Below are 26,901 nucleotides of genomic sequence, written 5' to 3'. Positions count from 1 at the left end.
TTCTGCTACAGCAGAGGTGTAGGGAATTCCAAAAAGACCTACATCTCTGTTTTATTGACCTGGTCAAGGCCTATGAGTCCATCAGTAGGCCTGTTCTTCGTGCTTTCGGAGTCCCTGACCCTTTGCTCACGATCATTAAGAACCTTCATGATGGTGAGCGGGCCCGGGTAAAACTACGTGGCCGGGAGTCAGAGCCTTCCCCTGTACACCTTGGGTGCGACAGGGATGTCCTCTGGCTCCCACATTATTTGACATCTATTTTGACCATGTAGTTCGTGAAGCCTTCAATAGCTGTACCGGGGGAAATTCCATTTGGTACAGATATAATGGGAGGCTGATCGACGCCCGGGTGCGATCAAGGGATGGCTCCCTATTGGTCAACCACGTTATGTATGCCGATGATTTGGTAATAGCTGCTCATTCAGAAGAGGAGTTGGAGACGCTGCTGCTGAGACTGGAGCGTGCCAATAAGAGGTGGGGCCTTACCATCAGCCCCACAAAAACCAAGCACCTGCCTGGGTATTTTGTACCATCGGACACTCCACCCCCACAACTCCCAATCGGTGATGGGGCAGTAGTGGAGAGAGTGGAGAGTTTCCCATACCTGGGCAGTGTGCTTATGACCGGCTCCAGTTTAACAGCAGAGGTCTCACTCCGAATCAGTCGAGCGGCAATATCTTTTCATCGGTTGCATAACGCTGTGTGGAAGCTACCTGGTCTGTTGATCCGCACGAAGCTTCAGATCTTCTCGGCCACGGCAATTCCCTCCCTTCTCTACGCTTGCGAAACGTGGACCCCCCTAATGGAGCATCTTCGCCGGTTGGAAACATTTAGGCTGGCCTGCCTTCGATCCATCCTGGGTTTAACCAGGCTGGATTGTGTGAGGAGCTCACAAGTCCTTGAAAGATCTGGGCAAAGTCCCATCAGTGAGCTCCTCCGGCAGGCAAGGCTGCGTTGGCTGGGTCATGTAGCCCGCATGCCCAGCCACCGCATGCCTAAACAGCTTTTGTTCGGCCGGATCGAGGGGGCTAAACGGGCGCGGCACGGGCTAGAGAAGAGATGGAGTGATGTGGTACAGGAGGACGTGGAGCTGAGTGGACTTGCCGATGACTGGTACCAGCGGTGTCAAGATCGGCCTCAGTGGAGGAGGCTCGTGAAGGACGCTACTGGGCAGTTGGAGGCAGTCGCCCTCCAACAACAACGGAGGGCGGAGGAGCGACGCTCACAACAACGAGCGGAGCGCCGGGTGGCTAAAGCACAGCAAGTTGGCACAGTAAGGGGGCACAGGTGGTGCATCAGCCAGTCATCTCGGTCATCTCGGTCAGTCGACCCGTGGCACCTGGGTCTGCCCCGTGACCTCCTGCCAGCGGGCGTTCGACACTTCACGTGGCCTCAGGGTGCACATGGCCTGGCACAAGCGTCGTGGTGACGTCACCGCCACTTAGTGGCGAATGGCGGTTGTTGTTGTTGTATCTGTGTGTATCTGTGTGTGTGTCTGTGTGTGTGTGTTTCTGTGTGTGTGTATCTGTGTGTATCTGTGTGTGTATCTATGTGTGTGTATCTGTGTGTGTATGTGTATCTGTGTGTGTGTGTGTATCTGTGTGTGTATGTGTATCTGTGTATGTATGTGTATCTGTGTGTGTATGTGTATCTATGTGTGTGTGTGTATCTGTGTGTGTGTATGTCTGTGTGTGTATCTGTGTGTGTGTCTGTGTGTGTGTATCTGTGTGTGTGTATCTGTGTGTATCTGTGTGTGTGTATCTATGTGTGTGTGTATCTGTGTGTGTATGTGTATCTGTGTGTATCTGTGCGTCCAGCCTGTCCCTGGTCATCCCCTTCGGCAGCCTGGTGGCCGTGGTGGGTCAGGTTGGCTCGGGGAAGTCTTCGCTCATCGCCGCGATGCTCGGGGAGATGGAGCGGCTCCACGGGTCCATCGAGTTGAAGGTAAAACTTCTGGACAAGTTCACAATTTCGTGTTTTGTTTGCCAGGTAAGGACCCCCCCCCCCCCAGCTGAGCTGCGACGTCGCTCTCTCTTGCAGAAGCGACTCGGCCATCACAGACGACAGCAGCTGAACGAAGTGGCTCATCGTCGTCATCATTGTCAGCATCATCATCAGCATCATCATCGTCATCATCGTCATCATCATTGTCAGCATCATCATCAGCATCATCATCATCAGCATCATCATCAGCATCATCATCATCGTCAGCATCATCATCATCATCGTCATTGTCAGCATCATCATCATCGTCATCATCATCATCATCGTCAGCATAATCATCAGCATCATCATCGTCATCATTATCGTCATCATCAGCATCATTGTCAGCATCATCATCATGATCGTCATCATCATCATCGTCGTCATCATCATCGTCGTCATCATCATCATCGTCATCATCATGATCATCATCATCATCCTCCTCATCGTCATCATCGTCATCATCATCATCGTCATCATCATGATCATCATCCTCCTCCTCCTCCTCCTCATCGTCATCATCGTCATCATCATGATCATCATCGTCGTCATCATCATGATCATCATCGTCGTCATCATCATGGATCATCGCGTGGTAATCTACAGCGGGCAGCCACTTTACTCTTCAGGGCCGTGACATTGAATCTAAATGTTAACGCCACTTGCCCCAAACAGTCTGTTAAGGCTACACGGGGGACCTTTTTATTTGTAGACCCGTCTGCTGGACATGCCGGCATCCTTCATACAGTGAGGGAAAAAAGTATTTGATCCCCTGCTGATTGTGTACGTTTGCCCACTGACAAAGAAATGATCGGTCTATAATTGTAATGGTAGGTTTATTTGAACAGTGAGAGACAGAATAACAACAACAAAATCCAGAAAAACTCATGTCAAAAATGTTATAAATTTATTTGCATTTTAATGAGGGAAATAAGTATTTGACCCCTCTGCAAAACGTGACTTAGTACTTGGTGGCAAAACCCTTGTTGGCAATCACAGAGGTCAGACGTTTTTTGTAATTGGCCACCAGGTTTGCACACATCTCAGGAGGGATTTTGCCCCACCCCTCTTTGCAGATCTTCTCCAAGTCATTAAGGTTTCGAGGTTTGGAAACTTGAACCTTCAGCTCTGTTTCTCACTGTTCAAATAAACCTACCATTACAATTACAGACTGATCATTTCTTTGTCAGTGGGCAAACGTACAAAATCAGCAGGGGATCAAATACTTTTTTCTCCCACTCTCGTTCACGCCTCTTGCCCCCCCACTGGTCCATTGAAGTCTACACGGGCGGGCGGGCGGGTGGGTGAGTGTGTGTGGGTGACGCGTGTGTGGTGTGCCCCCCCCCGCGCCCCCCAGGGCTCTCTGGCCTACGTGCCGCAGCAGGCGTGGATCCAGAACGCGACGCTGCAGGACAACGTCCTGTTCGGGACGCCCATGGAGCGCGCCCGCTACGCGGAGGTGCTGCAGGCGTGCGCACTCGTGCCCGACCTGCTCACGCTGCCCGCAGGGGACCAGACGGAGATCGGCGAGAAGGTGGCGGTGGTGGCGGTGGTGGTGGTGGTGGGGGGTGGTGGTGGTGGTGGTGACGGTGGTGGTGGTGGGGGAGGTTGTGGTGGTGGCGGTGGTGGGGGTGGTGGTGGTGGTGGGGGCGGTGGTGGTGGTGGCGGTGGTGGCGGTGGCGGTGGTGGTGGGGGTAGCGGTGGGGGTAGCAGTGGTGGTGGTGACGGCGGTGGTGGTGGGGGTAGCGGTGGTGGTGGTGGTGGCGGTGGCGGTGGGGGTAGCGGTGGCGGTGGTGGTGGCGGTGGCGGTGGTGGTGGTGACGGTGGTGGTGGCGGTGGGGGTGGGGGTAGCGGTGGTGGTGGTGACGGTGGTGGCGGTGGCGGTGGTGGTGGTGGTGGGGGTAGCGGTGGTGACGGTGGTGGCGGTGGCGGTGGTGGTGGTGGTGGGGGTAGCGGTGGTGGTGGTGGCGGTGGGGGTGGGGGTAGCGGTGGTGGTGGTGACGGTGGTGGCGGTGGCGGTGGTGGTGGTGGTGGGGGTAGCGGTGGTGACGGTGGTGGTGGTGGTGGTGGTGGGGGTAGCGGTGGTGGTGGTGGCGGTGGTGGTGGTGGTGGGGGTAGCGGTGGTGGTGGTGGTGGCGGTGGCGGTGGTGGTGGCGGTGGCGGTGGGGGTGGGGGTAGCGGTGGCGGCGGTGGTGGTGGCGGCGGTGGCGACGGTGGCGGCGGTGGTGGAGGTGGCGGTGGCGGCGGTGGCGATGGTGGTGGCGGTGGCGGCGGTGGCGACGGTGGCGGCGGCGGCGGCGGTGGCGGCGGTGGCGGTGGCGGCGGTGGCGACGGTGGCGGCGGTGGTGGAGGTGGCGGTGGCGGCGGTGGCGACGGTGGCGACGGTGGTGGTGGTGGTGGCGGCGGCGGCGGCGGCGGCGGTGGTGGCGGCGGTGGCGGCGGTGGCGACGGTGGCGACGGTGGCGGTGGTGGTGGTGGCGGTGGCGACGGTGGCGACGGTGGTGGTGGTGGTGGTGGTGGTGGCGGTGGCGACGGTGGCGGCGGCGGCGGCGGCGGTGGTGGAGGTGGCGGTGGCGGCGGTGGCGACGGTGGCGACGGTGGTGGTGGTGGTGGTGGCGGTGGCGGCGGTGGTGGCGGCGGCGGTGGCGACGGTGGCGACGGTGGTGGAGGTGGTGGTGGTGGTGGCGGCGGCGGCGGCGGCGGTGGCGGCGGTGGCGGTGGTGGTGGTGGTGGCGGCGGCGGCGGCGGTGGTGGTGGCGGCGGTGGCGACGGTGGCGGCGGTGGTGGAGGTGGCGGTGGCGGCGGTGGCGGCGGCGGCGGCGGCGGCGGCGGCGGCGGTGGCGACGGTGGCGGTGGCGGCGGTGGCGGCGGTGGCGACGGTGGTGGTGGCGGTGGGGGTGGGGGTAGCGGTGGTGGTGGTGGTGGCAGCGGTGGCGACGGTGGCGGCGGTGGTAGTGACGGCGGTGGTAGTGACGGTGGCAATGGTGACGGTGGTGGCGGTGGTGGTGACGGTGGTGGCGGTGGTGGCGGCGGTGGCGGTGGCGACGGTGGCGGCGGTGGTGGAGGTGGCGGTGGCGGCGGTGGCGACGGCGGCGGCGGCGGCGGCGGCGGCGGCGGCGGCGACGGTGGCGGTGGCGGCGGTGGCGGCGGTGGCGACGGTGGTGGTGGTGGTGGCGGTGGGGGTGGGGGTAGCGGTGGTGGTGGTGGTGGCAGCGGTGGCGACGGTGGCGGCGGTGGTAGTGACGGCGGTGGTATTGACGGTGGCGGTGGCAACGGTGACGGTGGTGGCGGTGGTGGTGACGGTGGTGGCGGTGGTGGCGGTGGTGGCAACGGTGGCGACGGTGGCGATGGTGGCGACGGTGGCGATGGTGGCGACGGTGGTGGTGGTGGCGGTCGCGGTGGTGGCGGTGACGGTGTTGACGGTGGTGGCGGTTTTTGTGGTAGTTACGGTAGTGGTGGTGACGGTGGTGGTGGTGACAGTGGTGGTGACGATGTCAGTCTAGCTGATGGTGACGATGATGGTGACGCTGATGGTGATGCTGACCTAGATGATGATGTTGACGATGATGATGATGACGATGATGACGCTGATGATGACGATGCTGACGATGACGATGATGACAATGATGATGACGATGATGATGCTGATGATGATGATGACGATGCTGATGCTGACGATGATGATGACGATGATGATGCTGCTGGTGATGATGATGATGATGACGATGATGATGCTGCTGGTGACGACGATGATGATGACGATGCTGATGATGACGATGATGATGCTGACGATGATGATGACGATGATGATGTTGACGATGATGATGACGATGATGATGCTGCTGGTGACGATGATGCTGATGACGATGATGATGCTGCTGGTGACGATGATGATGATGACGATGATGCTGATGATGATGATGACGATGATGACGACGATGATGATGCTGACGACGGCGGCGGTGCCGGCAGGGCGTGAACCTGTCGGGCGGGCAGCGCCAGCGCGTGTCGCTGGCCCGCGCCGTCTACAGCTCGGCCGACCTCTTCCTGCTCGACGACCCCCTGTCCGCCGTGGACGCGCACGTGGCCAAGCACCTCTTCAGCCACGTGGTCGGCCCCCGCGGCCTCCTCAAGGGCAAGGCGAGGCCCCCCTCCTCCCCCTCCTCCCTCGAGCCCCTCCACACTCACGCTCCACCCTCCACCCTCACCCCTCTTCCTCCCTCCTCCTTCCCCCTCCCTCCCCCCTCCCTCCTCCCCCCTCCTCCCCTCCTTCTTACTCCTCCTCCCTCCCTCCCCCCTTCCCCCTCCCCCTCCTCTCTCCTCCCCACTCCCTCCCTCCCTCAGTCAGCAACACCGACGCACACGATCGCTGGGCCTTAGACACGACACTGGCCCTGACACAACCCCCTCGTGTGCCGTGCCGGCCTTCCTAGCTGCTACTCGCCCACAGCACTTGTCCCGACGGCCTGCTGAGGCTACACGGGGGATCAGGCCGCCACGGTGGCTAGGAGATGTTGACTACCTCGCCTGGTACGCAAGAGGTCGTGGGTTCGATCCCAACCCTGGCGCCTGCTGCTGCTGTATATTTGGAGTCTGCGTCTCTCCCCGTGGTCGCGTGGATTTCACTCCGGGTCCTCCGGTTTTCCCCTCCGCATTTAGAATGAACGTCGGCACGTTCAGGCAATTTGCCCGCTGCTATAAATTTACACACGACGACGACAATGATGACGATGATGACGATGATGACGATGATGATGATGATGACGATGATGACGACGATGATGATGACGATTATGATGACGATGATGACGATGACGATAACGACGACAATGATGACGACAAGCCCACGTCATTCCGCTATCATTTGTAACAGCCAGGTGAAATGAGCCAAAAACATCGCTTTTCGTCTTTGCCCGCGCAGACGCGCGTGCTGGTCACCCACTCGGTGTCCGTGCTGCCGCTGGTGGACGTGGTGGTGGTGCTGACCGCCGGCCGCATCTCCGAGGTCGGCCCCTACCAGCAGCTCGTGAGCGAGGGCCGCGACTTTGCCGAGTTCCTGCGAGCCTTCGCCGGGCACCCGGGGCCCGCGGGGCCCACCGAGGAGACGGCGGAGCACGACACAGGCACGGCGGTGACCCCGCGACCCCGTGTCACCCCGTGTCACCGTGACCCCGTGTCCCCCTGACCCAGTGTCCCCATCACCCAGTGTTCCTGTGACCCAGTGTCACCGCGTCCCCCTGACCCAGTGTCACCATGACCCCGTGAACCCGTGACCTCGTGACCCCGTGACCCCGTGACCCAGTGTCACTGTGACCCCATGTCCCTGTGTCTCTGTGTCCCCATGACCCCGTGTCTCCGTGTCCCAGTGTCTTTGTGTCCTTGTGTCTCCGTGACCCCATGAACCCGTGTCCCTGTTACCCAGTGTCCCAGTGACTTCGTGTCCCCTTGTCCGCGTGACCCCGTATCTCCGTGTCCCAGTGTCTCTGTGACCTCGTGACGCCGTAACCCCATGACCTCACATCTCCGTCACTCCGTGACCCCATTTTGCTGTGTCCCCGTAAACCCATGTCCATGTGTCCCCGTGAACCCGTGTCCCCGTGACCCCGTGTCCCCGCTAGGCACCGTGCTGGAGGAGGATGAGTTGGCTCCGCTCGACCCGTGACCCCGTGACCCCGTGTCACCGTGACCCCGTGACCCCGTGACCCCGCTAGGCACGGTGCTGGAGGAGGATGAGCTGGCTCCGCTGGACCCGTGTCCCCGTGCGGACGAGGTTCCTGGAGACATGGTCACCATGATGCTCCGTAGACACAGCAGCCAACGCATAAGGCACGTCCCCCTGTCTCCCTGTCTCCCTGTCTCCCTGTCTCCCTGTCCCCGTGTCTCCCTGTCCCCCTGTCCCCCTGTCTCCCTGTCTCCCTGTCCCCCTGTCTCCCTGTCCCCGTGTCTCCCTGTCCCCGTGTCTCCCTGTCTCCGTGTCTCCGTGTCTCCGTGTCTCCCTGTCCCCCTGTCTCCCTGTCCCCGTGTCCCCCTGTCCCCGTGTCTCCGTGTCTCCCTGTCTCCCTGTCTCCCTGTCCCCCTGTCCCCCTGTCCCCGTGTCTCCCTGTCCCCCTGTCTCCCTGTCCCCCTGTCTCCCTGTCTCCGTGTCTCCGTGTCTCCCTGTCTCCCTGTCTCCCTGTCCCCCTGTCCCCCTGTCCCCGTGTCTCCCTGTCCCCGTGTCTCCGTGTCTCCCAGTCTCCCTGTCCCCGTGTCCCCGTGTCTCCCTGTCTCCCAGTCTCCGTGTCTCCCTGTCTCCCTGTCTCCCTGTCTCCCTGTCTCCCTGTCTCCGTGTCTCCCTGTCTCCCTGTCTCCGTGTCTCCCTGTCTCCCTGTCTCCCTGTCTCCGTGTCTCCGTGTCTCCCTGTCTCCCTGTCTCCCTGTCTCCGTGTCTCCCTGTCTCCCTGTCTCCCTGTCTCCGTGTCTCCCTGTCTCCCTGTCTCCCAGTCTCCGTGTCTCCCTGTCTCCCTGTCTCCGTGTCTCCCTGTCTCCATGTCTCCCTGTCTCCCTGTCTCCCAGTCTCCGTGTCTCCCTGTCTCCCTGTCTCCCTGTCTCCCTGTCTCCGTGTCTCCCTGTCTCCCTGTCTCCCTGTCTCCGTGTCCCCCTGTCTCCCTGTCCCCCTGTCTCCCTGTCTCCGTGTCTCCGTGTCTCCGTGTCTCCCTGTCTCCCTGTCTCCCTGTCTCCCTGTCTCCCTGTCCCCCTGTCTCCCTGTCTCCCTGTATCCGTGTCTCCCTGTCTCCGTGTCTCCCAGTCTCCGTGTCTCCCTGTCTCCCTGTCTCCCTGTCTCCGTGTCTCCCTGTCTCCGTGTCTCCCTGTCTCCCTGTCTCCCTGTCTCCCTGTCCCCCTGTCCCCCTGTCTCCGTGTCTCCGTGTCTCCCTGTCTCCCTGTCTCCCTGTCTCCGTGTCTCCCTGTCTCCGTGTCTCCCTGTCTCCCTGTCTCCCTGTCCCCCTGTCTCCCTGTCTCCCTGTCTCCGTGTCTCCGTGTCTCCCTGTCCCCCTGTCTCCGTGTCTCCGTGTCTCCCTGTCTCCCTGTCTCCGTGTCTCCGTGTCTCCCTGTCCCCCTGTCTCCGTGTCTCCCTGTCTCCCTGTCTCCCTGTCTCCCTGTCTCCCTGTCCCCCTGTCTCCATGTCCCCCTGTCTCCCTGTCTCCCTGTCTCCGTGTCTCCGTGTCTCCGTGTCTCCCTGTCTCCGTGTCTCCGTGTCTCCCTGTCCCCCTGTCTCCCTGTCTCCCTGTCCCCCTGTCTCCCTGTCTCCCTGTCTCCGTGTCCCCCTGTCTCCTTGTCTCCCTGTCCCCCTGTCTCCGTGTCTCCCTGTCTCCCTGTCTCCGTGTCTCCTTGTCTCCCTGTCCCCCTGTCTCCGTGTCTCCGTGTCTCCCTGTCCCCCTGTCCCCCTGTCTCCCTGTCTCCGTGTCTCCGTGTCTCCCTGTCCCCCTGTCTCCGTGTCTCCGTGTCTCCCTGTCTCCCTGTTTCCGTGTCTCCCTGTCCCCCTGTCTCCGTGTCTCCCTGTCTCCCTGTCTCCCTGTCCCCCTGTCCCCCTGTCTCCGTGTCCCCCTGTCTCCCTGTCTCCCTGTCTCCGTGTCTCCGTGTCTCCCTGTCTCCGTGTCTCCCTGTCCCCCTGTCTCCCTGTCCCCCTGTCTCCTTGTCTCCCTGTCCCCCTGTCTCCGTGTCTCCCTGTCTCCGTGTCTCCCTGTCTCCTTGTCTCCCTGTCCCCCTGTCTCCCTGTCTCCGTGTCTCCGTGTCTCCCTGTCCCCCTGTCCCCCTGTCTCCCTGTCTCCCTGTCCCCCTGTCTCCCTGTCTCCTGCAGGGTTTTGGTAGTACATGTTGTTTATGACACGGAGTAACGGGGTGACACGGGGTCACGGTGACACGGGGTCACGGGGTCAGAGCGCAGTCCACTCACTGGCATTGACTGTGTATCTTGTGTTCTCCACAGGGAATGCTTTGTTTGCTCCGCTGCGGGTCTCCTGCCACCGCTCTCATTTACATGTTTCATTGCTTCTACAAACTATTAACATGCCCTCCCTTTGTTAATGCTACCCCCTACCCCCTCCCTTTGATGCTGCTAATCCTACATAATGCATGGGCATAATATGACTTTGAAACCCCCCCCCCCGCCCACCTCCTACGCATTTCCCATGAATATGCTAAATTCCTCTTGATATGCACATTCTATTGTCAAGGCGCTCTTCTTCCACCTCTCACTTGGCAGTGTCTCATTCTTCACCTGAAGACGGCTGCTTGCGTTGTAGCCGAAACGTCGTGAGAATTATTTTATAATGTTTTATTTTTATTATTTTATTACTTCCCTTCTACGTGACTTTACCGAAAGAACCAAGAAGACAGTTCCTATGATCACTGTTTCATTGCTTTCATGGCTTTATTTTGGGATTTCGAAAAGTTTATTGGTTTGGCCATGTTTGTTTGTTGAAGTACGGAGTTAGACTGATGGCCTTAATCTAAGTTGTCTTGTGGTTGTTGTTGTTGTTTGACTTGCATCCCACTGGGATTTTTGCACACAGCATTGGTGTACGGTGCTTTTTCTGCAATATTTTGCTGTCTTTTCTTGGATTGTTCTGTTAGCACTTAGTCACTTAGTCACTTTAAGCTGTTTTCTTGTTCATGTTTTTGTTTTTTGTTTGTTGCGGTTGCACCCGATTCAAGAGCGGAATGGCTCACAGGGCTACACCTAATAAATTAACTTGAACTTGAATGTCTCCCTGTTTCCCCGTCTCCCTGTCGTCTTCTCTCCATGTCTCCCGGTGTCTCTCCACATCTCCCTACTTCTCCCTACATCGCCCCGTGTCTCTCCCCGGGGTTTCCAATGTATCTCCGTGTGTCCCCGCATCTCTCCATGTCTCTCGGTGTCTCCACATGTCTTCCTGTCTCTCTCCGTGTCTCTCCGGGTCTTCCCATGTCTGCCCGTGTCTCCCCGTGTCTCTCCATGTCTCCCCGCGTCTCTCCACATCTCCCAGTGTCTCTCCGTGTCTTCCAATGTCTCTCCGTTTCTCCCCACGTCTCTCCGTGTCTCCCCGTGTCTCCCCTTCATATCTTCGTGTCTCTCCGTGTCTTCCAATGTCTCTCCGTTTCTCCCCACGTCTCTCCGTGTCTCCCCGTGTCTCCCCTTCATATCTTCGTGTCTCTCCGTGTCTTCCAATGTCTCTCCGTTTCTCCCCACGTCTCTCCGTGTCTCCCCGTGTCTCCCCACATATCCTCGTTTCTCTCCGTGCCTTCAAATGTCTCTCCATGTCTCCCTGCATCTCTCCGTGTCTCCCCGCGTCTCTTCACATCTCCCCGCGTCTTCCCGCGTCTTCCCGTGTCTCCCCGCATCTCTCCATGTCTCCCCGCATCTCTCCGTGTCTCCCTGTCTCTCTCCGTGTCTCTCCGTGTCTCCCCGTGTCTCCCTGTGTCTCCCTGTCTCTCCCCGTGTCTCCCTGTGTCTCCCTGTCTCTCCCCGTGTCTCCCTGTGTCTCCCTGTCTCTCCCCGTGTCTCCCTGTGTCTCCCCACGTATCCCCGTGTCACGTTGGGGCACATCGTGTGCAAATGTGCCCCTTTGTGTATGCAGCTTCTGCACACTATGGACGATTGTGTCACATTGTGCCACTGTGTGTCACATTGTCTCATGTTATGTCACATTATGTCACGTTGCAGTGTTGTCATGTTGTGTCACTTATGTGTTGCGTTGTGTCACTTTGTGTCGTGCTGTGTCGTGGTTGTGTCACGTTTTATCACGTTGTGTCCCACTATGGCACTTTGTGTCACGATGTGCCGCTTTTGTGTTATATTGTATCACACTGTGTCACTTTATGTCACGTTGTGTCACGCCGTGCCGCGCTGTGTTGCATTGTCACAGTGTGTCACATTGTGTCGCGTTGTGTCACGTCGTGTCACATTGTGTCACATTGTGTCACGTTGTGCCACGTTGTGTCACATTGTGTCACATTGTGTCACGTTGTGTCACGTCGTGTCACGTCGTGTCACATTGTGTCACATTGTGTCACGTTGTGCCACGTTGTGTCACATTGTGTCACGTTGCGTCACATTGTGTCACGTTGTGTCACGTTGCGTCACGCTGTTTCACATTGTGTCACATTGTGTCACATTGTGTCACATTGTGTCACGTTGTGTCATGTTGTGTCCCATGTTGTGTCGCGTTGTGTCGCAGGAGCGCGAGCACGAGGCTGAGGGCTGCGTCCATGCGGAGCGAGACTCAGTCGGTGTACGTCGCCACCGCCGCCACCGCCACCGCCGCGGAGGAGACGACCGGGAAATCAGCGACGCTCATCGAGAGAGAGAACATCGAGACGGGCAACGTCAGAACACGCTTGCGACACGCTTACAACATGCATATGACACGCTTGTGCGCGTGTACCCGTGCGTGGCGCTGGTGAAGATGAGCGAGTGCCTGCAGTGTGCACGGTTACCGGTGTGCGTGAGCGTACCTGTGAGCCTGTGTGTGTACCCGCGTGTACCCCGGGAAAAACGACCCCCTACCTCCTCGTGGTGCCGGACGGCAATGCTGCGGTGGGCAGTGCCGTGGGGGGAGGGCCAATTTAGATTGTGCTTTCACTTCATGGCGTTTGTAAACACCACAGCGACCAAATGGGGGCTCTGGACAAGTGCGAGGGGCTGGTAACGCCTCCACCTTCAATGAATTACCACAAAACCACGTATAAAATATCTACTTTATATGCTTGTGCTTATAAAGTCTCCTGGCCGAACCCCATCTGGCGGAGCCAGGAGATTGAATCTTTGCCCTCGGGGCTCCTCCAGAAACAACAAAAAGCCACTTCGGATGGCCACGTGGAATGTTCGAACGCTCACTGCGGAGGAGAGGCTGCCATTCCTATATCAGGAGCTGGACCGGTACCGCCTGGATCTCTGGTATTCAGGAGGTCCGGTGGACCGGCTCTGGCTCTTGCCACCATGAGGGGTGGACAGTCCTCTACTCGGGGCAGGAGACTGCCAATCAACATGGAGTAGTTCTTCTTCTGAACAAAATAATTAAGGGGGCGTGGGAGCATGGCGGTGAGGTGTGGGAAGCGGTAAGCCACAGACTACGTTGGGCTCGCCTTCCCATCAACCGGAGGCGTGGCGTGGTGGTCATGGTTTCTTGCAACTTGGATCACTACCTGTGAGATCTTCACTCAAAACTGCTCTAGAGGAGTTGTACATCCCTAGCTGCCACTGCTATTCAGTGGCCTGAAATCAAATGTATGCTCCGGATGACCGCTGCAAAGTATGTTCTTGAGTTTTGATTATAGTTTGCTGATCTTAAAAGGTGCATTGAAAAATTTTGATACTCCTAATGATAATCCTGCTGTTATGAAGTAACTCATGCTGCCAGCTATGGCTGCAAAGTTTGGTCGTACATGTTATGTGTATATCGTTTATTGTTAAATTTGAATCACAGTTCCTATGATCACTGTTACATTGTTTTTATAGCTTTATTTTGGTGACTTCGAAAACTTTTGGTTTAGCCACATTTGTTCGTTGTAGTACAGAGTTAGACTGATAACTTTAATCTAAATTGTTTTATGGTTGTTGTTGTTTGACTTGCATCCCACTGGGATTTTTGCACACAGCGTTGGTGTACGGTGCTTTTTCTGGAAGACTTTGCTGTTTTTTCCTGGATTTTTTTGTTGCGCGTCGTCACTTTAAGATGTTTCTTGTTCATGTTTTTGTTTGTTGCGGTTGCACCCGATTCAAGAGCCGAATGGCTCACAGGGCTATACTTAATAAATTAACTGAAAATGAAATTTACTGAACTTATGCCCCCACCGAAGACGAACATCCGCGGAGGGATGCAGGCAAGGCCGATGAGTCAGAGGGCGTCTATGACCTCCTGTCACAGGTGCTGGCTAAAGTGGCCACTCGGGACAGAGTCATCTTGTTGGGCGACTTCAATGCCCGAGTTGGTGATGATGCTGGCACCTGGTCTGGAGTGATTGGAAGGCATGGGCCAGATCAGCTTAATAACTACGGTGGGAGGCTGCTAGATTGTTGTGCAGCCCATGGGCTTGTAATTACCAACACGCTGTTCCAGCATCGGCACATCCACACAACATCATGGATACATGCCGGGTCCAAGCAAGAACATCTACTGGACTATGTAGTGACGGAACAGCGGATGCGGGCCCATGTCCTTGACACCAGGACCTGATCTGTCCTCTGACCATCGACTTGTCATCTGTAAGATGCGCCTGCCATTCTTCCACTCCGGTGGTGGGTGTACACCAAGGATCCCATGCCAACCTAAGGTGGCCTGGTCTCAGCTAGCTGATGGAAGTTGCAAGCGAGGATTTCATCATTGCTTGCTGCTGGGGTTTGAATCATTCCCCACTCCTCCTGATGTCGAGGGTACATGGGCGAAGTTTAGGACTGTGACTCATGCAGCTGCAATGGCTGCTTTGGGTACGCGGTTCAGACCTCCCCAGACACCCTGGCTGATGGAGGAGGTGTTCAGACTGGCTGAAAAAAAGCGACTGGCCCAATCTCATCGTCTACAGCATCCCAAGTCAGAGAATGAGTAGGTTTACCACAGCTTTTACTCGGAGGTTCGGAGAGCCGTGAGGCACTGCAAGGATGGTTGGTGGTCGCGGGTTGCTGAGGAGATATACTATTTAACTCCATCAAAAAAGTAACCTTCAGCGCCACATCTATTACCATAATTAGGGCAAAAAACGGTGATCCAATCTCCAATCCAGGTTTTCAGATTTACAGGTTTGCAGATTTGCTGAGCATTTCTGTGAAGTCCTGGTGGAGGGGAAATCCCTCGGCATGGAAAACATTTTGGTACAAAGTGGGAATGACCCTGCTGAGGCTGCAGTGTCTCAAATGTCTCAAATATTGGAATAGGAAGTCACGCCCTGTGAGTGGCTGGCTGAGGTGCCATCTGTTGAGGAAGTACTAAAGGCGATCCAGAGTCTGAGACCAGGAAAGGCACCGGGCAGAGATGAGCTCCCAAGCGAAATGCTGAGGGAGGGTGGCATTTGTGCACAGACTGCCCTACATGACATCATAACAACAGTCTGGACCACTGGATGGGTTCCACAGGATTGGAAGAATGCCCTGGTGGTTCCCCTCTTTAAGTTGTGGGACCGCACAGACTGTAACAACTACAGGGGCATCTCACTCCTCAGTGTGCCCGGAAAGGTCCTGGCAAGGATTATTCAACATCGCCTTGCCAGCCACGCTGAGGAGAGGCTTGCAGAGCCCCAATGCGGTTTCAGGAAAGAGCGGTCCTGCACAGATGCCATATTTTCTGTCCACCTGCTACAGTAGAGGTGTAGGGAATTCCAACAAGACCTACATCTCTGCTTTATTGACCTGGTCAAGGCCGATTATACTATCAGTAGCCCTGGGCTCTGGGTTATTCTTCATGCTTTCGGAGTCCCTGACCCTCTGCTCACGATCATTAAGGACCTTCATGATGGTGAGCGGGCCCGGGTAAAACTACGTGGCCTGGAGTCGGAGCCATTCCCTGTTCACCTTGGGGTGCGACAGGGATGTCCTCTGGCTCCCACATTATTTAACATATTTTTCGACCACGTAGTTCGTGGTCGATGCTAGGGTTCAGTCAAGGGATGGCTCTCTATTGCTCAACCACGTTATGTATGCCGATGATCTGGTAATTGCTGCTCACTCAGAGGAGGAGTTGGAGGCGCTGCTTGTGAAACTGGAGTGTGCCACTAAGAGGTTGGGCCTTACTATCAGCCCCACCAAAACTAAGCACCTGCCTGGGTATTTTGTACCATCGAACACTCCACCCCACAACTCCCAATTGGTGATGCGGCAGTTGTGGAGAGAGTGAAGAGTTTCCTATACCTGGGCAGTGTGCTCATGACTGGCTACGGTTTGACAGCAGAGGTCTCACTCAGAATCAGTCGAGTGGAATTATCTTTTCATCGGTTGCGTAACGCTGCGTGGAAGCTACCTGGTCTGTTGCTCCACTCGAATGTTCAGGTCTTCTCGGCCACGGTCATTCCCTCCCTTCTCTACGCTTGGGAAACGTGGACCCCCCTAATGAAACATCTTCGCCGGTTAGAAACATTTAGGCTGGCCTGCCTACGATCCATCCTGGGTTTAACCAAGCTGGATTGTGTGAGGAGCTCACAAATCCTTGAAAAAGACACAGTTCCCATGGTGAGCTCCTACGGCAGGCAAGGCTGCGTTGGCTGGGTCATGTAGCCCGCATGCCCAGCCACCGCATGCCTAAACAGATTTTGTTCGGCCGGATCGACGGGGCTAAACGGGCGCGGCACAGGCTAGAGAAGAGATGGAGTGATGTGGTACAGGAGGACGTGGAGCTGAGTGGACTTGCCGATGACTGGTACCAGCGGTGTCAAGATCGGCCTCTGTGGAGGAGGCTCATGAACAACAATGGAGGGGGGAAGAGCACAGCAAGTTGGCACAGTAGGGGGCACAGGTGGTGCATCAGCCAGTCATCTCAGTCAGTCGACCCGTGGCACCTGCTGGCTCTGCCCCGTGACCTCCTGCCAGTGGGCGTTCGACACTTCACGTGGCCTCAACGTGCACCTAGCCTGGCACAAGCGTCGTGGTGATGTCACTGCCAACTAGTGGCGAATGGCGGTTGTTGTTGTACCCCGTGCGTGTCCGTGCGCACGCAGGTGAAGATGCGCGTGTACCTGCAGTACGTGCGCGCCATGGGCCCTGTCTTCCCGCTGCTCATCCTCGCCGGATACTTCCTGCAGACGGTCGCCTCCATAGCGCAGAACTTCTGGCTGAGCGCGTGGACGGGCGACGCTCAGAGCACCACCAACACCACCGCCGCCAACGCCACCGCCAACGACGCGGACAAACCCACGGTCAGCGCCGGCGTCCGCATCGCCGTCTACGGAGTGCTCGGACTCGCGCAAGGTCCGTCGTTCTGCGTCGCGCTCTCTCTCTACACCGCCAAACCCCATCCAACACACCCACCCAACCCATACCCCACCCACTCCACCCAACCCACCAACTCACCCAACCGACCCACCCCACCCAACCCTCCCACCCCACCCACCCCAACCCAACCTACCCACCTCACCCCACCCAACCCAAACCACCTACCCCACCCACCCAACCCACTGAACCCAACCCACTCAACCCACCCAAACCAACCCACAACACCAACCCAACCCACCCCACCCACCCACCCCACCCCAACCTACCCACCTCACCCCACCCAACCCAAACCACCTACCCCACCCACCCAACCCACTGAACCCAACCCAACCCACTCAACCCACCCAAACCAACCCACAACACCAACCCAACCCACCCCACCCACCCACCCACCCCACCCACCCACCCCACCCCAACCTACCCACCTCACCCCACCCAACCCAAATCACCTACCCCACCCACCCAACCCACTGAACCCAACCCAACCCACCAAAACCAACCCACCACCCCACCCCACCCACCCACCCAACCCCACCCCACCCAACCCACAGGCATGGCGGTGCTGCTGGGCTCCGTGATGACGGCCGTGGGCACCATCCGCGCGGCGCGGGTGCAGCACAGCGGCCTGCTGCACAACGTGCTGCGCCTGCCCATGGCCTTCTTCGACACGACGCCCATGGGGCGCATCGTGAACCGCTTCGCCAAGGTGGGGCCCGCTCGCTCGCCCACCGCTCACTCGCTCACCCATCGATGACTCGCTCGCTCGCCCACCGCTCACTCGCTCGCCCACCGCTCACTTCGCTCGCCCACCGCTCACTCGCTCGCCCACCGCTCACTCGCTCGCCCACCGCTCACTCGCTCGCCCACCGCTCACTCGCTCGCCCACCGCTCACTCGCTCGCCCACCGCTCACTCGCCCACCGTTCACCCGCTCGCTCACCGCTGATTCGCTCGCCCACCGCTCACTCGCTCGCCCCCCGTTCACCCGCTCGCCCACCGTTCACCTGCTCGCTCACCGCTGACCCGCTCGCCCACCGCTCACCTCGCTCGCCCCCCGCTCACTCGCTCGCCCACCGCTGACTCGCTCGCCCACCGCTCACTCGCTCGCCCACCGCTCACTCGCTCGCCCACCGCTGACCCGCTCGCCCACCGCTCACTTCGCTTGCCCACCGTTCACTTCGCTCGCTCGCCGCTGACTCGCTCGCCCACCGCTGACCCGCTCGCCCACCGCTCACCCGCTCGACCGCCGCTCACTCGCTCGCCCCCCGCTCACTCGCTCGCCCACCGCTCACTCACTCGCCCGCCACTGACTCACTCGCCCATCGCTCACTCACTCGCCCACCGCTCACTCACTCGCCCACCGCTCACTCACTCGCCCACCGCTCACTCACTCACCCACCGCTCACTCACTCACCCACCGCTCACTCACTCACCCACCGCTGACTCACTCGCCCACCGCTCACTCACTCGCACGCTCACGCGTACGCTCGCTCGCTCGGCCGCCCGCTCATCCACTCGCCCCCCACCCCCCACCCCCCCGCCCCCTCCCCCCCCTCCCCGTGGGCCACAGGACATGAACACGATCGACGAGATGATCCCCATGTCGGTGCGTCCGTGGCTGATCAGCCTCTTCAGCGTGCTGGGCACCGTGGTGGTGATCTGCGTGGCGACGCCGGTCTTCACCGCCATCGTGGTGCCACTCGCCATCCTCTACTTCTTCCTGCAGGTGGGGGGGGGGGTGTGCCTCCACCGCCATCATCATCATCGTCACTAACACCATCATCATCGTCACTAACACCATCATCATCATCGTCATTGTCACTAACATCATCATCGTCATCATCCCTCGCCTCCCTCTCCCCCTACCCTTCCTCCGTCCCCTCCCTCCTGTCCCCTCCCTCCCACCCTCGCCTCTCTTTCTCCCCACCCTCCCCACCCTCCCTTCCTCCCCTCCCTCCCTCCCACCCTCCTTCCATCCCCCCCTCCCCTCTCCCCCTCCCTCCCTCACCTCCCTCCAACCCTCGCCTATCTCCCTCCCCTCCCTCCCCTCCCTCCCTCCCCTCCCTCCCCTCCCTCCCACCCTCTTTCCATCCCACCCTCCCCTCCCTCCCCTCCCTCCAACCCTCGCCTCCCTCCCCTCCCTCCCACCCTCCTTCCATCCCAACCTCCCCTCCCTCCAACCCTCGCCTCCCTCCCTCCTTTTTTTTTCAGTCTTTCGGCACTTTACTTCGTTCATCATGTCGTTTGTTTGTATTTTTTTTATCAAAGATTTAACGCGAGTTTCCCGTGTAACATTAGTCCCATTGTGTGTTACCGGTGTTCATAGACACCAATAAGAAAAACAAATCAACCTCAAAATACCCATCGCCAGATCCCCTGCTGCTGCGCTAACAGCACCATAGCGGCGAAGGCACCTGCCTGACCTCCCTCCCCTCCCTTCCCTTTTTTACCATTCTTTTATTAAATTTCTTCTAAATCCCTAAGTAAGCTTGAACATTACAGGAATTAAAAAGAACATCAGCTGCAATACACAGTAACTACTTACTGCAGACCTTGGCATATCAGGTGACCAAACACAGCACTGAGTGAACAACCAGCACACGGGGATGGTTGGTACCCAAAACATGTAGTACCTAGGTAAGCAATGGCAGTGAGCACACCCTCATGGGGAGCCAACCCAACGCCCAGTAAGATACACCAGACTGCTAAGGATGGCCAAACAGGCAAAAAAAAACCTGCGGAAAGTACTGCTCTCTCCTTTCCACAAGCAGGTACACAGCATAAAATTAAAATCAACAAACATTCTCAAAATTCGGCGCATATACACACAAATTACATAGGATCTGGTTGTTGTACATTAGGTCTACTCAGATTCTATTGGCCACTGTGATACAAAATACTCCACTATTAAGGCATTTATGGTTACAATGTTCCGCTATCCGCAGCATTACATGTTAGTGGAGTTGTCGTCAGGTGTGTTTTGTCTCCACTTATTTATTTGGCCCAGGAAATACCTGACCCTTTTTCTTTCCTTTCCATCTGACAGTTTTCCCTGTCTTTTGAAGCCCCGATCAGCATGGAGTAGGGAGGTTATTATTGCCTCCACATTTCGCCACCTTGATAGCGCTGCAGCCACCCTTTCGTCTGTGCCACGTACTTCATCTAAAAAGTCCCATAGCTCTGACTGCGAAAATATTGGTGCCCCTTCGGTCAGCTCTGCCGATGTCAGGCTCACCCCACTTCCTGTGCTGAGGGTTTCTTCCAACTCCTCTTCTTGGCTTCCCCCTTCAGCCCCCAGGCTTTGAGGATTTTCAGTCGCCGTGGTATCCTCCGTCAATGTTTTATTGGGCGATGTCGCTTGCCCCTCAATTGACGGCCTTCCTTTGTCCTTGTCTTGGTCACCCACAATTTGGTCAGTGGGGACCTGTGTGGGCTCCTCCGTGCTCTTGGCTGCTCGCGTTTCCTGGGAGCCCTCGGCCCCCTCGCTGGGCGCGTCGTCGAGGTCTGAAGTGCGACCCTCTTCACTTGTGTCCTTCGCCACTTCGCAGATTGCGGTTTCCCCCGCTTCCATCTCAGGCTCCAGATTTTCTTCAGGCGTCCTGCGCTTGAGCTTGGTTCTTGCACGGGGCTTCTTCCCTCTGCGTGTCCCACTTCTAGGGGCATCTGGGATGGCGAAGACCCCGTCCTTTCCACCAGTGCTCTCCGCATCTCCCCCAGGCGTCGGTGCGATGTCCGACTCCAACTCTGGGAGATCTTTAAAGGGATTGACCTCATCCCCACTGGTCTCTGGAGATAATGAAGCCGAGTCTTCCGTAAATGTCCTCTTCAGAGGTCCGGCTGTCGATGATGGCTGGGTGGCTGGCTGAGCCTCAGTCTCCATGTCAGTAGCTGGGGTTGGAGCGGGGTCTACCGCCACCTCGTGTGATCTCCTTGGTGAGGGACCCTCTCCTGAGTCACTTGTTGGGTGTGCTTCCTTATCACCCTTTTCCACCGTTGTCTCGCTGGTAGATTGGGCATTTGCTGTCATCGGGCAATGTTTTTTAACATGCCCCTCTGCTTTGCAAAGGTTGCATTTTAGCACGTCCCTGCAGTAAAACAGCCTATGGGCCCTTCCTCCATTCATGACCACAAAGGAGCCCTCTTCAAGCTGCCCATTGGGCACCAGCATGTAGACCTGCCTTCTAAAAGACAAGACATGCCTCAAGGCAGGATTTTTGAGGCCCAGAGGCACTCGCTGAAGGTTGGAAGTCAGCGTGCCCAACTTAGCCAGGTGATCTTGGATGTCTTTATCGGGAATGTAGGGGGGGACGTTGGATACGATCACGCGTACCGACGGTGATGACATTGGCTCCAAGGTAAGGTGCCAATCGCCAACCGTCAGCCCCTTCTCCATGGCGGCATTTGCCACCTTTTCAGACTCCATGAAGAAAACCACTCTTCCGCTCACCTTGGAGGCGTACCTTATCGAGCCCCCTGGCACGATAGCGCGCAGCGCATCCACATAAACTTCAATCGGAACATCGTGAGAAGCCGGGCAGCGGATCCCAGCCTCCCGTGGAGGCTCCGGGTGCTGCTGCTGCTGCAGGCACCTTGCAGACCCCAGAGACGGGCCTTGCGTAGGTGCGGTAGCTTTCGCATACGTTGTTGCGGGTCGGGTGGACATCTTCACGTGTGTGAGATGTCACACACAACTACGAAAGCAAAACCTCTCTACTTTCTAAAGTCAGGAAAAAATTACAAAAAAACAAGAAACGTAACAAAAAAATGTATATAAAGATGGTCAAATCTGTGTTATGACCACCTTCTGCTAATTATTGTTACTGCTGCCCACCCAAAGCTCCCCTGGAGAGAGTACAATTATTTTAAGTCCTTGGTTTTTGTTTTCTTACAAGAGGAGGAAAAAAATGAAAACGTAGGAAAAATGCACACCAATAAAAATAAAATAATGTAAACACGCTCGCAGCAATAAACAAGAGGGGATTCTAAAGGGGATGTCTGCCCTGCACCCACACCGGCCGGTGTGGTACAGTGCGAACACGGGTGTGAAACACGTGGGAGCACACCAGACAAAGGAACGAAAAAAGACACTAAAAATAATCACAAAACTCAAAGATTGCTAAAGGACCTCAAGATCGAAAAGAAAGCAAAGAAAAGTGTGATTATGAAATCAACTATCAAAATAAAAGTAGAGGATTGTGCGGGAAAAACAAACAAACACACCTTTCCACTGCAGTGAGCGCAGCCGCGCACTGAACAGTGAAAACAACACCAAAGAACAAAGAAAGAAAGAGAAAGGACGTCTAAATTAACAAACAAACTGATCACAAATGTGTATAAAGCAAGACACTTACTGTTGGTGAAAAGAAATGCCAAAAAAAGGGTGAGAAAAATAAAGTTTTTAGAGGTAAAGGCAGGAGCCCTGGGTGAACGCGTCTCTCTCCCCCCCCTCCCCTCCATCCCATCCCACCCTCCCCTCAATCCCCATCCCACCCTCCCCTCCATCCCCATCCCACCCTCCCCTCCATCCCCATCCCACCCTCCCCTCCATCCCCATCCCACCCTCCCCTCCATCCCCATCCCACCCTCCCCTCCATCCCCATCCCACCCTCCCCTCCATCCCCATCCCACCCTCCCCTCCATCCCCATCCCACCCTCCCCTCCATCCCCATCCCACCCTCCCCTCCATCCCATCCCACCCTCCCCTCCATCCCATCCCACCCTCCCCTCCATCCCATCCCACCCTCCCCTCCATCCCATCCCACCCTCCCCTCCATCCCATCCCACCCTCCCCTCCATCCCATCCCACCCTCCCCTCCATCCCATCCCACCCTCCCCTCCATCCCATCCCACCCTCCCCTCCATCCCATCCCATCCCACCCTCCCTCCCATCCCATCCCACCCTCCCTCCCATCCCATCCCATCCCACCCTCCCTCCCTCCCTCCATCCCATCCCATCCCACCCTCCCTCCATCCCATCCCACCCTCCCTCCATCCCATCCCACCCTCCCTCCATCCCATCCCACCCTCCCTCCATCCCATCCCACCCTCCCTCCATCCCATCCCACCCTCCCTCCATCCCATCCCACCCTCCCTCCATCCCATCCCACCCTCCCTCCCTCCATCCCATCCCACCCTCCCTTTCTCCCCTCCCTCACCCCCCCCTCCCCCACAGCGCTTCTACATGAAGACGTCTTGTCAGTTGCGCCGTCTGGACGCGGTGTCGCGCTCGCCCGTCTACTCCCCTCCCTCCCTCACCTCCCTCCCTCCCTCACCTCCCTCCCTCACCTCCCTCCCTCACCTCCCTCCCTCACCTCCCTCCCTCACCTCCCTCCCTCACCTCCCTCCCTCCCTCACCTCCCTCCCTCACCTCCCTCCCTCACCTCCCTCCCTCACCTCCCTCCCTCACCTCCCTCACCTTCCTTCCCTCACCCCTCCCTCCCCCACAGCGCTTCTACATGAAGACGTCCCGCCAGTTGCGCCGTCTGGACGCGGTGTCGCGCTCGCCCGTCTACTCGCACCTGGAGGAGACGGTGCAGGGCCTGGGCGTGATCCGCGCCTACGGCCACGCGGAGCGGTTCCTGCGGCACAACGAGAGCCTCGTGCAGCACAACCAGCTGTGCGTCTTCCCCTGGGTGGTGTCCAATCGGTGAGTAGCACCACCACCACAACTACCAACAACAACACCACCAACACCACAACCACCACCACCACAACCACCAACAACACGACAACCAGCTGTGCGTCTTCCCCTGGGTGGTGTCCAATCGGTGAGCAGCACCACCACCACAACTACCAACAACAACACCACCAACACCACCACCACCACCACCACAACCACCACCACCACAACCACCAACAACACGACAACCAGCTGTGCGTCTTCCCCTGGGTGGTGTCCAATCGGTGAGTAGCACCACCACCACAACTACCAACAACAACACCACCAACACCACAACCACCACTACCACAACCACCACCACCACAACCACCAACAACACGACAACCAGCTGTGCGTCTTCCCCTGGGTGGTGTCCAATCGGTGAGTAGCACCACCACCACAACTACCAACAACAACACCACCAACACCACAACCACCACCACCACAACCACCAACAACACGACAACCAGCTGTGCGTCTTTCCCTGGGTGGTGTCCAATCGGTGAGCAGCACAACCACCACTACCACCATCACAACCACCACCAACACCACAACCACCATCACCACAACCACCAACAACACGACAACCAGCTGTGCGTCTTTCCCTGGGTGGTGTCCAATCGGTGAGCAGCACAACCACCACTACCACCATCACAACCACCACCAACACCACAATCACCACCACCACAACCACCAACAACACGACAACCAGCTGTGCGTCTTCCCCTGGGTGGTGTCCAATCGGTGAGCAGCACCACCACCACCAACACCACCACTACCACAACCAACACCACAATCACCACCACCACAACCACCAACAACACGACAACCAGCTGTGCGTCTTTCCCTGGGTGGTGTCCAATCGGTGAGCAGCACAACCACCATTACCACCATCACAACCACCACCAACACCACAACTACCACCACCACCACCACAAACACCACCACCATCACAACACACCACCAACACCACAACTACCACCACCACCACTACAAACACCACCACCATCACAACCACCACCATCACCAACACCACCACTACCACCACCACCACAAACACCACCACCACTACCACCACCATCACAACCACCACCAACAACACGACAACCAGCTGTGCGTCTTCCTCTGGGTGGTGTCCAATCGGTGAGCAGCACCACCACCACCAACACCACCACTACCACTACCACAACCACAACCACCACCACCACCCCACCACCCCCCCACCCCAGCACCCCTCCGCCGTGTCGCTGGAGGCTACCCGCCCGGGGCACCTTTGTCTGTGCCAGGTGGCTGTCGATCCGCCTGGACGTGGTGGGCGCCCTCGTGGTCTTCTTCTCGAGCCTCTTTGCGGTGCTGGCGCGCGGAGCCGTCGACGGGGCCATTGTGGGACTCTCCATCTCCTACTCGCTTACCGTACATACACACACCTACACGTGTACACACACACCTACACCTACACACCTACACACACACACACCTACACACACACGGTGCTGGCGCGCGGAGCCGTCGGCGGGGCCATCGTGGGGCTCTCCATCTCCTACTCACTCACCGTACATACACACACACCTACACACACCTACACACACCTACACACACCTACACACACCTACACACACGCATACACACACGCACACACACACCTACACACACACCTACACACATACACACACACACACCTACACACACACGGTGCTGGCGCACGGAGCCGTGGGCGGAGCCATTGTGGGACTCTCCATCTCCTACTCACTTACCGTACATACACACACACCTACATACACACACCTACACACACACACCTACACACACCTACACACACACACGGTGCTGGCGCGCGGAGCCGTCGGCGGGGCCATCGTGGGACTGTCCATCTCCTACTCGCTCACAGTATATACACACACACACACACCTACACACACACACACCTACACACACACACCTACACACACACTCACACACCTACACACACACACGAAGAACAACCCAGAGCCCAGGCCTATTGATGGTATCATAGGCCTTGACCAGGTCAATAAAGCAGAGATGTAGGTCTTGTTGGAATTCCCTACACCTCTGCTGTAGCAGACGGACAGAATATATGGCATCTGTGCAGGACCGCCCTTTCCTGAAACCGCATTGGGGTTCCGCAAGCCTCTCCTCAGCGTGCCTAGCAAGGCGATGTTGAATAATCCTTGCCAGGACCTTTCCCGGCACACTGAGGAATGAGACGCCCCTGTAGTTGTTACAGTCTGTGCGGTCCCCCTTCTTAAAGAGGGGGACCACCAGGGCATCCTTCCAATCCTGCGGTACCCGTCCAGCGGTCCAGACTGTTGTTATGATGTCATATAGGGCAGTCTGTGCACAAACGCCACCCTCCCTCAGCATTTCGCTTGGGAGATCATCTCTGCCCGGTGCCTTTCCTGGTCTCAGACTCCGGATCGCCTTAAGTACTTCCTCAACAGATGGCACCTCAGCCAGCCACTCACAGGGGGTGACCTCTTCCAATATTTGAGGCACGGCAGCCTCAGCAGGGTTATCCCCACTTTGTGCCATGATGTTTTCCTGGCTGAGAGATTTTCCCTCCCCCAGGACCTCACAGAAATGCTCAGCAAATCTGCAAACCTGTTCCTGGGAGTCGGAGATTGGATCACCGTTTTTTCCCCTAATGATGGTAATAGGTGTGGCGCTGCAGGTTACTTTTTTGATGGAGTTAAATAGTGATTTGTGATCGCGGGCCACTGAGGCAGACTCCATCTCCTCAGCAACCCGCGACCACCACCCATCCTTGCAGCGCCTTACGGCTCTCCGAACCTCCGAGCGAAGGCTGCGGTAAACCTCCTCATTCTCCGACGGTGGGATTCTGTAGCCGATGAGAGTGGGCCTGTCACTTTTTCTCAATTAACCTGAACACTTCCTCCATCAGCCAGGGTTTCTGGGGAGGTCTGGACCGCGTACCCAATACCCAAAGCAGCCATTGCAGCTGCATGAGTCACAGTCTTAAACCTCGCCCATTTACCTTCGACATCAGGTGGAGTGGGGGAAGATGCCAACCCCAGCTGCAAGCGACGATGAAATTCTCGCTTGCAACTTTCATCAGCTAACTGAGACCAGGCCACTTTTGGTTGGAATGGGGTCCTGGGTGTACACCCACCACCGGAGTGGAAGAATGGCAGGCGCATCTTACAGATGACTAGTCGATGGTCAGAGGGCAGATCAGCTCTACGGTAGGTCCTGGTGTCAAGGACATGGGCTCGCATCCGCTGGTCCGTCACTATGTAGTCCAGCAGATGTTCTTGCTTGGACCCGGCATGCATCCATGATGTTGTGTGGATG

At 57.5% G+C, this 26,901-nt stretch overlaps 1 protein-coding gene across 1 annotated transcript in view; it reads left to right on the top strand.

The window, feature by feature from the left end:
• Positions 1–26,901, top strand: part of LOC144951884 (ATP-binding cassette sub-family C member 2-like) — a 94,554-nt gene that overhangs the window by 67,023 nt on the left and 630 nt on the right. The window contains exons 17-27 of the mRNA XM_078882232.1: positions 1,818–1,944; positions 3,341–3,517; positions 5,956–6,123; positions 6,905–7,106; positions 7,695–7,809; positions 12,176–12,323; positions 16,641–16,890; positions 17,466–17,620; positions 18,484–18,639; positions 23,360–23,559; positions 24,858–25,006. Coding sequence (XP_078738358.1) covers positions 1,818–1,944; positions 3,341–3,517; positions 5,956–6,123; positions 6,905–7,106; positions 7,695–7,809; positions 12,176–12,323; positions 16,641–16,890; positions 17,466–17,620; positions 18,484–18,639; positions 23,360–23,559; positions 24,858–25,006 — 1,847 coding nt within the window. The remainder of the gene's footprint in view (positions 1–1,817; positions 1,945–3,340; positions 3,518–5,955; positions 6,124–6,904; positions 7,107–7,694; positions 7,810–12,175; positions 12,324–16,640; positions 16,891–17,465; positions 17,621–18,483; positions 18,640–23,359; positions 23,560–24,857; positions 25,007–26,901) is intronic.

Source organism: Lampetra fluviatilis, chromosome 64 (assembly GCF_964198595.1).
Source record: "Lampetra fluviatilis chromosome 64, kcLamFluv1.1, whole genome shotgun sequence".
NCBI lineage: Eukaryota > Metazoa > Chordata > Hyperoartia > Petromyzontiformes > Petromyzontidae > Lampetra > Lampetra fluviatilis.
The sequence above is the reverse complement of the archived record's forward strand: the minus strand, read 5'-3'. Positions and strand labels throughout refer to the sequence as shown.